Consider the following 11213-nt stretch of genomic DNA (forward strand, 5'->3'; position numbering starts at 1 on the left):
TGTCGTTTTTTTTTCAACCTTTTATTCAAACACAAACACATTCAATGTAATAACACCATCAACAAATACACAATTAAAACATCAATGTCGGCATAACGTGTGTCGGCTGGCATGGTCTTCACGAATGAACCTGAAAATGTTGGTGTACCTAATGGAGTGTCCAAGTGACGTCATAGATCAAACAGCCAATCAGTAAGTGGCGGTGAGGGCTTAAACCAGGGGTGTCGACCTCCAGTCCTTGAGGGGCTGGAATTGCAAATCACTCCCTCAGTGACTCGTTCACTCACAGATCCATTCAGCTGGTGAACGGGAAATGCAATTCACGACTCGTTCGTGAACGGGAAGTTACGTCATTTTCTTCTTCGTTTTGTTTCACTGTGAGCTGGCACCAGCTTCAATGTGCATTACTGACACCTACTGGTTGAAGTCATATGAACTGAAAAAAGAATCACTTTAGGAAAGTATTCTTTCACTCTCGTTTACTGAAAAGATTCGTTCTTTTGCACGAATCGTTCACTCGCGTTTTTCTTCTGATAGACAAAAGGGCAGGGAATCATCCTTTTTATGTATAATATGTGCATGGGCTTGCTGTATCTCCCGTGAATGATAAGTAGCATCTGATATTGCCCGATGAAACCTAAGGACATGAAACATGCATGCAAGAAGCAAGTAGGCAATCGGCAAAAAAAGCTTTATTGTGTGGATTTATATTATTATTCAAGGATAAGTGTTATGTGAAAAGCAGGATATAAAGTGACATTACCATTTGAGGTGTTGTTGTATTCTCTAATAAACAGAATAAAAAAAAAAAAACAGGAATTGCTTCCAAATGTACAACCTTTATAAAGTATAATTATATCAGAAAATCCTATTACAGCAGTACTTTTCCAAATGCCCTTGTATCACAAATAACACAGATAATGCAGATGTTTCCATCTTTTTCCAAAAGACACGACTTTTAGCTCGCATGGAATTGAAGCATATATGCATGTGCCATTACCGCTTCACCTTGAGTATGCAACCTACAGTAATGGAATTATACTGACATTGCAAGCGTGTGAAAGACATTCGGAGAGCATCAGCTAAATCATTGCTGTTGTCCTTAGCGGCTGTAGACATCTGGTTATACAGTTTGTCGTGACATCCGGACACAATTGGTCGCCATAACCTCACTATGCAGTGTGTGCGAGTTGTTTGCACCAAGCAGGCACTGATGCAGATATTTGGCTGAGGATGTGTTGATTGCACCATAGAACAGAATGATGCGTAGTCATTCAACACTCGGTAGGGTTGTAAAGAAGAAACATTTGGCATGCTTTGCGGTACAGTTGTCCTTTTCAATTGTGCATGAAGAAACGCCCGTTGATCCATGGCGTCATTTTCATTTTACGTTACAGTGTTTTGCGTACAAAGCAGGCTACACAGTGCTTGGGCTCCTCGCTGCCTCTTGTGTATCTTTACACGGCGATACACTGCTCACAAAATTTTGGCATATCTGGCTTTTGGGTGAAACTTCAGGATGAACCTAAAATGGACTGTCACATTTAGTGAAGTTTTGAATACACAATCAACAATGTGTCAGTACTTTTCAGCACAACTTGCTGTTCTCTGACAAGGACGTAAATAGCAAAATTGATACCATCGAGCAGCTTCCTTTTTTGAGAGAATCTGCATTTAAACAGGCTCAAGATCCAGATGACATCGACCATTGCTTGCTATTGTCAGACTTCAAACTGATGTCCTCAGAGGGAAGTGGCCACTGAGCTTAGAGTGTCAGTGCCATCAACAGGTTGCAGCTGAGATAAAGAGAGACTGGAAGAGTCACTGAGAGGCATAAAAGTGGACGTTGTCGAAGAAAAAAAAAATAGCTCTTGTGATTTTTGCTTGTGTCAGAGAGCAGCAAGTTATGAACAAAGAAACATTCCATAAGTGGGACATCCAAAATTTTAAAGGTCAAATTCAGTATACAGTGACACCATCCTAAGGGTTTGCAATTTCCTAAAATTGCCAAAAAGAAGGCTGCAAATTATCGTGCCCTTACTAAATTAAACTTCTTCCACTCAATTCAAAATAGTTGATTGGGGTGCCACGGGATGGCATCAAAGCAGTATTTTCATAAAAGATGTGACTTTGGACTGATCATCAAAACAGTGAATTAGAGGAGGTGTTGTTGATGAACGCCGTCCCTTAAATTTGAGCTGGTTCACTGTAGTCCATTTCAGGAACGATAAAGCCGATTGCCTGCAACATTTTGTGAGTCGTGTAAGTGTGTGAGCATGTGCATTGGTGTGCGTGTGTGACGACGGCTTTAAACTGTCCTGTCAGCCCCAGTACGCTTCCGGACAACCCTTTCTTCTTTCACCTGATCCACTGCCAGAGTTTCCAACTCTGCCTGGGGCGGGGCCAAGGGAGGGGTCTCATGGGGGATGCGGTGAGCCACCCCCACGTGAGCCCTGTACTGGCGGTCTCGAGCTGGGCTGTGACGGGGACTGGCCGTGGCCCCCGAGGCAGTGACGGGCGGGCGTTCCGAGGCAATAGGCGGTATGACGGCGGGTCGTTCTCGAACCACCTGCAGATCCGTAGACTCTCTCCCCGCCTGCAGGAAGGGCGTCGGGTCGGGCATTGCGTCCACCGTATCACGCAGGAGCAACCGCTTGCCGTCCGCGCCGAGCCGGTACACCTCGGTCAGCTCGGGGTGAAGCGGCTGGGAGAGGCTCTTCCTCATACGGCGGCGCGGGGTTTCAGGTTGTCTGTCTTTGGGCGGCGGAGGAGTGGGCTTGAAGGTGACGGGGCTGACGTTGGGGCTAGCCTCCGAAGAGCTGCCCGCCAGAAGTTTCTTCTTGGTGGCATGAAGCTGTGACGTGAGGTAAGCGATGGTGCTGGCTCGCTGCTCCAACTCTCCGGACAGAACGGCCAGCTTGTGGCTCTTCATCTTCAGCTCCTCCAGGTACTTCTTCTCCCGCTCCTTGATGGTGTTTTCCAGCACGAAGATCATGGCGTTCTTCTGCTCCAAGTCCCTCAGCAGCTCTGTGTTCTCCTCCTCCTTCTTCTTCAGCTCTGCCTCCAGCTCCTCGCACCTCTTTTGCAGCTCTCGGCATCGCACCTCACCGCTGCTGTCTGCACGAGCCGTAGCAATTGGTTAGGACAAGTTGGTAAGCAACTGTGACACTCTGGTCTGTTTTAATCAAACCCTAAATTACATATGGCTAGCGCTGAGTGGAATCCACGTTCCTCATGTATCAGGAGACTCTCTAAAACGGCATGTGTTCAAACATCAACATTGTATTGTCAAAGAGCGCAAGCCATTTTCAACGCTTAAGATTGCTCAATAATAACACCAATGTGTAGAGATAGATAGATGAAGAGTTGTGAAAACTAGTAAAGGTGCCAAATTGTGACAGGTTTGAGCTGATGTACGCTGAATTAGGTGTTTGTGGGCTGTATAACACCACTGTGATCTCATTTAGCCCAATGAGCATTTACACTGACAACAGCCAAATATGATTTTAATTGTTAGTTAAAATGTAAATGTATTTATAAACTATTTTCCCATGGATTAATCTCACTTCATTATTTATATCAATCAAATAAATAAATAAATAAACAAACAAACAAACTTCACCAACTTTTGTTTGAGACCAATAAAAGAAGGCCTCCTCATTTGGTTTGTTAGAAATGTTTAACCACATAAAGAAAACAAACCAGGGGCATTTCTAAGGCGACAAGCACATCATTATGCAAGTGGACAGTTGCATGGAGACTAGTGCTGTGTGCACTCCTGTCTCACATTACACCAAGGACCTTGTTCTCTGATGACCTTTGTTGCTTTTAGACATGGTTACACTGAAGACGCAGTAGAATGTATCAAGTACTGCTTTTATGTGTCGTATTAAAATAATAAAGTGAGAAAAGATCATGAGTATTGTGTTTGTTCTGGATTTTTAAGATGAGAACTGTATATTGAGGTGAAATGATGACATGTGCCGCATGTGTTGTTAGTTGCAGTATGTTATCAGGCGCCGTAATGCTGAGCAACCGTGCGTTAGGGCTGTGACTCTTAATCCCATTTCCTGCACTTCAATCTGGCCCACATTGACATGATAGTGCCTCTCATGAGCGAGCCTCTTATGATACTCTAAAAAATTGGACTGGCCCATCTTGTAAAGCCAACGACACCGCGTGTATAGGCTGTACAGGTAGTTTAAAAAAAAAAACAACCCCCGAGCTGCATTAGCCCTGCCTGGAGCTTCCCTGGCTATTAAACAACTGTCCTGTTAGCCAGTATCAATGCTCAAGTCACATGGTGTCACGGCCATGGCAACGTGGGGGTTGGGCACTTGGCAATGAGCAGACAGATCTAATCAACAATGAGGAAAGCAATGACCCACAAAGCAATGATTCAGAGCTCGCCACCTAAATTCTTTTAAGCTACACTTTCACAATTTTACAATTTTTATATATATATAAAAAAAAAAAGATCCGAATCAAAGAACCTTTGAAATAATGGGGGTCCAATACGAGCAATGGATGTAGCAATGGAAGAACACTGTTGGTAACAGGAGCTTACCTGAAGGATCGGAGCTTCGCACAGTGAGCTCATATGTCAGGTCTGAAAATACAAGAAGGTGATCGATCATCAGCAAGCCCACAGTCACAATTCAATCAGCAGCACAGGCACTGTTTCCACGTTCCTCAATGAATACTGCCTCCCAGGTCCCATAAATTTAGAAAACGTAATTCTTCACAAAGAGTTTAAACAAGTAGCAAAAGGTGACTTGCTTGCTTTTTATGCAATTTTACTACCAGGTGCACCACACACCCTCTTGAGTGTCCCCTCTGTGAGAGAGCAAGAGAGCCAGCCACCTGTGCATTGCTGCTGTAATCGTCGGATCTCTGCGTGCAGTCCCTTCAGAGTGTTGGCGTGGTCCTGCTGGAGGAACAACAGGTTCTTCTGGGCGCTATGCAGCTGATTCTCCAGCGTTACATTGGCCGATGCCATGGCTGATAACATCACAAAAGAAGAAGAAAACTAAGTTATAATGTAAACAAGGGTCATTTGAAGTGCACGAACATGATATTTCACAGCCATCTGCCTTCACTGATATCTTAAAATCCATCGAGAATAGAGGCAAAAATAGAAATGAGACAACCTAGCAACTGAAATTATCCAGGGAAGTATGGACTCATCTTCAATGCCCATCACCAGGGATAAACAATTAATTTAAAAGGGGTTTGAATGTTCTGAGTAAATCTTGCTGCCTGGAAGAGTTGCCAAAATGTGAATGAAATTCAACTTGACAAAATGCTACTCTTCTTAGGTTGTTTAGTTCAGTGCACTCTTGTGCTGAATGATGACATTATGACATCAATGCATGGTCACCAAATGCACGATTGCTTGACCACATCTCAGGTCCCGTCAAATCCCATTAACATTCCCGAAAGTCAGACGCCGCTGGATCACGACTGTGACATAAAGTTCTGACAATTTTATAACCCCAAAGGTTGGTATACATTACAAGGTCATACAGGATTTTCGGAACATGGCCATTGTGTATATTTCATAATCGGCTGTTGTGACTACTTTTCTAATTCTTTGCCTGTCCAGGTACTGCAGCCAAACAAATGTACATTGAGCCTCTTTTCAAGAAAACAAAATTAAGCCAACTTTAAATGAGCGCTGAACCTGGAGCACAATGGTTTAAATTGTAATGGGCGTCCTGAGAGTGACATAAGCGTATATGTGATACGTGCTTCCCACAGCCTTGCACCCTCTGACGTCACTATACAATAAACAGATCATCAATGCCTGGACACATGCCTCGGACTGCATTGCTTTAAGAGGAAAACATTGAAAAAATATATTAAAAAATAAATGCATTTGCATTGGTGAGGCAGAAAGGCTAAAGAGATGATCCATTATTGATGAGTAATGTTGAGTCCTTCCAGTAAAGCATTGCTCTCATCCCAGCCCTTTCCTAGAATAGCTCGGATTGCTTTCCGTGTTTTTTGTAAGGCATGACCTCACTTGGCACTAACACGAGACATGCCTTCACATCAAGGTGACTCGAAAGAGAGAATCGTGTAGGGCAGGACAGTGAAGCTCCATGCACGGCTGCATGTGCATAATGTGGCTCGTTCAGTGCTACTAATTGCAACATATACAGCGGAGTACGGGTTTGCCAGGACCTTCGGTGATTCTAATCAGTATAATAAAACAGAAATAGCACGCATCCAAGTAAAAGCTATGAGAGTTGCTCTGTTGCAACACCCACTTCTGTTGAATGTTCCAGATACAGCATTAATAATCAATGAACTGCAGCAGCAGGAAACATTAGCCACAAGCTAACATCCTCAGCACGGCACTCCCTCACAGTCGTAGCTGATGCTCAGGCAGGACACAACGTTTGGTACCCCAAACTCATGAGACACGTGCTTTGATTTGATTTGATTTGGTTTGCACCATCTGAGGCATTTGGAAAAGCTCCATGTGATGCAGTGCACTCCATGCCATTGCAAACGACAACCACCAGTATATTTGTACAGGCAGCAGAGGTATTTCAGTAAAAGTAAACAAGTACAGACTCTGGAATAAATCTACAAATAACAGTAGATTGATTGCTTGATGATGGACAAACTCATAATCACGATTATTTTGTTCAATATTGAAATCCCAATTATTTACGCAATTATGTTTTTGAAATTGGAACAGCATTAATTGAACATGTTTGGAACGGTATTTATTGAACATGTTTTTAAACACACTCTCCTGTTAAATATATAAAAGTATCTTTTAATGTACGTAGTAGTAAAAAGTAAACAGCTGTACTGGACTCAATCTTTTGAAAACAATAAATAAATAAAAAACAATAAGAAATAGATACTTTAGTGCAAAATAAATACTTCGATAAACAAGTAACGTGGGCGTAGTGGTTGACTTGCGCATGCGCGTCTCAGAACGGAAAAAAACAATAATCATTTTTCCTGAATTAGTATATGAACTTTTAGATCGTCTGGAGCCATATTTGTAATCATGATTAAAATTCAATTAATTGAGCAGCCCTAGTAGATACTTTGACTTGTATAAAACAGCCATTTAACTACTTGGGTGAGGTAAAAATATATATATATTTACTTGTTTGTTCTCGAAATGACAAGAGAGGGTCGGGGGGGCTGGGCGGAAGCATAAGCTAAAACCTAGTTCACAACTCGCAATCACACAATTATATTAAATCTATTTGGTGCATTTTTAAACTTTTGAAATACACATTTTTAAATGTCAAAAGGTCGTCAAAAAATCAGATAACGTAAAAGTATGTATCTGAAAAATCAACTTGTTACTTTCCTCCAATGACAGGTGGGACATTCATTCATTTGGATCATTTCGTGACCGTGCAAGCTTACCTGATGAATGTGTCTGTACGTGTGCGTGTGCGTGTGTGGGGATGGTGCATACTTCGCAGCGCACTTCCACTTTCAGCACCTGCATTGCGGACAGCACCCATAGGCACGAACAAAGTGACGTTGCAGCCTGGCGGCATCACATCAACCGGGCCACGCCGTAAAGTCTTGCCATAATAAGCGAGCACACAAGCATCTTGATCGGTACCAAGCTAAAAATGCTCTTGTCGCAATAGTGGTAAACAAAAGGCCGTGCCGAGTGGCACGGCTTAACCTACATTTGCATCAGATCGCTTCCTGCTGTATTTATCAGGACATGCACCAGCGCCGCAGCTTTTCAACATTGTCTCCTTTCAGAAGATACGTCCTTGTCATGTCTACGACGACTTGGCTTTTACTGCAAAATAAACAGGTGCTAGATGCTTTGTGCATTGTGAATGGTATGTGGCGATGAGGCAAACAGGAAGGCACCCACGAGCATTTTGGACACAATATATCGCTATCGTTTATTCACTGATGAAGGGCATTTCTAAGACATAAAAGCCTTTCACAGTGAACATAATCAGAGCTGGCAACCTGCTTGAAAGCATGCGGAACTGACTAATGTACGTTCGCATGCGTATGCTTCATTTAAACACAAGACGAAGGCGATCACGAGAGTCTTTGAATGAAAGAAGGCAAGCTTAGCCGACTAGCTAATGATATAATAAAACACACCCCTCGCCTCCGTTTCATATGACGTCGTGTGCTTTCTTACCTTGCGGCGAAAACGAACCCCGGTCGTGGACAATTGGACCAAAGATACAAACTAGACAAGCCACAGCGGCTTAAGGACGAGCATGTCGCTGATGCTGCCGAAGGGCGAGAGTGGGGAGGGAGGGGGGGGCGGCTGTGTCCGTCTGGATCAGGTTCCTATCATCTCCCTATGCGACCGCACCAAATAAAGCGATGCATCATGGGAAACCACGAGTCAACATCTCAGTTGCAGGTATTCCGACAAAGTTTGTTATCTTATCTATCGCCACCACTGCCAACAACGACAGTAACACCAGCACTTTCAGCAAATAACCCATAGAAATGTTTCTTGGGGAAATGACAATTGCATTTAACCTGATGTTGTTAGGCGTTTACGGTTTGCGCTTGCCAGCGTCATTGCCATAACAACAGACTGGCACGTGTTCACAAGTGATGATATGGTTCCATCTAGTGGCAGAATCGGATTTTGGAGCTAAAGCAAGTGGGACGGGTTCTTCTGACGTTTACTTCATTACGTAAGGCGTGTTTTAATGTCAAGATTACGTTTCTTTATTTGCCAAATATGCGATCGTCCATACATAGCACATTATATATAAATCAACATATTTCAAAATACTTTTTGAAATCATATTACACAGTAGCAATTTGAACTTCATCCGTCCTGTGGCGTTTGCAAGGAGGTAACTCGAGATCCCCATTCATTACGACTGAATCAGGGTTAGGGTCAAACTCAAAGTAATTGGAGGCCGTATTCCACAAAACAGCGGTTCAATTGGCAAAAATGTACAACCAACCCAATTTATTCCCATCTTTATTTCAGTTTTTCTCAGTTACTTTATTAAATTCTTCAGATCCGACACAATAATAATAATAATAATTTTACTTCCAAAGGCACAGTATTGGTCCTAGTCTTTGATTAATACATTTATATACATACTTTATTTATTACATTGTGTCATACTTTATGTGTGTGTCTATATTTAGACCATTTTTGTATAGGTCAAGTGTACAATTAGCAGCCAATTTGTTCACTTACATTTGTCCTTGTCTGAAGTAAATCTCACATTTTTATATCTTGCACCAATGTAACAAGGAAGGAAATGGTTGCTTTAATTAAGAGCTTATTAATTTAAAATAATTAATTTGCTTTTCAAGAGGTCACAAGCTATTTGTCAACAGGATGTGGGATTGTTGTGGTTTCACAATAAAAAAAATGACTGTTGAGGGGGCTTCAAAGATGGATTGGTGCCCCCCCCCCCTTGTCCACCACTAGAACCGGCAGTGGTAGGAATCCATCCCAGGGGCCACTTGAAGATTAAATGCTGCAAATAAACAAAGTCTGTTGTTTTTTACGTCCGCACATCAGATTTGTAGTGCCTCTGAGATCTCCATTGGTCTCGGGGCTCCGTCTGGTCTGACTGCGCTACTCATCCTTTAGTTCATGGCTCCAAATAAAACAGAAGATGCCTGCCAAACAAAACCAAAAGCAGAATTATTTTCTACCGCATGTGTCCAGACTAAATACAAGGACAAAATTTTAACCCTGAAGTTTTCCTTGGTTGTGGAAATTCCCATCAACACATTGTCAAGATTCATCATAATTTTGTAGGGGTCAGTGTGAAGCTCTTCTCCCAGCAGGACAGCTCCCTCGCAGCTTCGTACAGCACACCCTGTCTGAGCTGAGAACATTTTATTTTCACCACCTTGTCTTTCTTCAACACTTCATTGGCCTTGACATCTTGTGTTTCTTTTTTTTTGTTTCCACATTTGCTCAAGATCACAGGTGCTGTGTCCACAACAGGGATGTGGACACTGAGGTGGTTGAGTCTGTAGGGATCCATGCTTGACTATCCGCTTTCAAAAGAACTTCTGACGATGACCACAAAACAACACCCTGGCCCAGCTGCTTGAATGGAAACGCAACACCAGCTGTGCTCCATGAGATCCTCACACCTCACAGGAAAGCCATGGATTACTACCTCTTCTTCCTCAGCCATCTTCAGTGAAGCCGCTGACATCCTTGACACCACACTTGTAAGACACAAATACACTTCAAATGCAAACCATTTTAATAATAATACTTTCAAGCCCAATGCTGTATGCTGATGATTCATGCAGTGCATATTGTGCTGTTTGTGGCCAATGGGATTGAGTTTCTTTTCAGGAAATTCCTTCCATGCTGTATTTTCATTGAGGCAAGGGCACTGCTTTGCCTTGAAATTCTATTACAAGTCCCCCTGGGTGTGCAATGAAAAGATCCTTTATCTGCCACTCACTCCAACAAATTACCATGACTGACACCTTGCCAGAACTACTTAAAGCTTCAATTAATCAAAAACAAGCAGCATTTTCACACATTTCCTGTATGCTTTAAATAATCTATGCTGTGCATGTGTGCCTCATGCAGTGCTCTGACTAATGCAACGTGAGATTTGAACCTGGGTAATAATGGTGCATAAAAACGCTGCAGCTGTCACAAAAACAAGACCTACCCCATAGCACGTGGCAAACTGCAGTCCATAAAGTTGGACTCCACAAAGGTATGATTCTGTGTGCACCATCCAGCCTGTGGTGTGCAGTGTGACTCATTTACACAAACTTGACAGAGGAATTGAAGGTTGTGTAAACACAGTTGCTGTCTGCTTGTTGAGCCCGCCTCAATTGCTGAGAGGGCTGCTGGTGACCTGACAGGGTGAAGTGAAAAGGGCCAAAAACAACAGCCACAAACCATCACCTGCCCACCAAATAACTGGGAGTTGACCAGCAATAATTGTGTGGTCCTGCAAGATTGCATGGACAAAAGTACTGGGACACCTGTTCATAAGAGAATGTGTCCAAACAGGGATGGTCAGTCACCAATGTTGGATGGGATGTTTTGGATCACAATTTTTAAGTTTTTGATGGGATTGAGGTCATGGCTTTCAAGTTCCTCTACAACAAAACTGGCTTTCAGGTTCCTCCACAACCAAAAATGATCCAAGCATCAGATCTTACTTTGTACACTGGAACAGGATGAGAAAAGGATCTGCCCAAACATTATCTGCACAAGATGAATTTAT

The 11213-nt window shown here is 42.8% G+C and overlaps 1 protein-coding gene and 1 long non-coding RNA gene across 4 annotated transcripts; both read right to left on the reverse strand.

The window, feature by feature from the left end:
* Positions 1-24: 24 nt before the first annotated feature.
* On the reverse strand, positions 25-8275 carry ccdc92 (coiled-coil domain containing 92). 3 transcript variants are annotated; one of them, XM_061279817.1, is made up of 5 exons: positions 8156-8270; positions 7677-7795; positions 4864-5001; positions 4568-4609; positions 25-3117 (listed from the first exon to the last, which is right to left on the reverse strand). In XM_061279817.1, exons 3-5 carry the CDS (start codon positions 4997-4999, stop codon positions 2309-2311), a joined length of 987 nt encoding a protein of 328 aa, XP_061135801.1. In that variant the 5' UTR covers positions 5000-5001; positions 7677-7795; positions 8156-8270; the 3' UTR covers positions 25-2308. The 3 variants fall into 3 exon arrangements, with proteins under 3 accessions (XP_061135801.1, XP_061135800.1, XP_061135799.1); XM_061279816.1 differs by lacking the exon at positions 7677-7795 and having other exon boundaries at positions 8156-8275; XM_061279815.1 differs by lacking the exons at positions 7677-7795; positions 8156-8270 and adding an exon at positions 7402-7589.
* A 538-nt stretch (positions 8276-8813) lies between these two features.
* LOC133154233 (uncharacterized) lies at positions 8814-10763 on the reverse strand. Its single transcript, XR_009714446.1, has 3 exons — positions 10647-10763; positions 10134-10185; positions 8814-9621 (listed from the first exon to the last, which is right to left on the reverse strand). It is a non-coding gene; the product is annotated as an uncharacterized LOC133154233 (long non-coding RNA).
* Positions 10764-11213: the final 450 nt, after the last annotated feature.

Source organism: Syngnathus typhle, linkage group LG5 (genome assembly GCF_033458585.1).
Source record: "Syngnathus typhle isolate RoL2023-S1 ecotype Sweden linkage group LG5, RoL_Styp_1.0, whole genome shotgun sequence".
In the NCBI taxonomy this organism is placed as follows: domain Eukaryota; kingdom Metazoa; phylum Chordata; class Actinopteri; order Syngnathiformes; family Syngnathidae; genus Syngnathus; species Syngnathus typhle.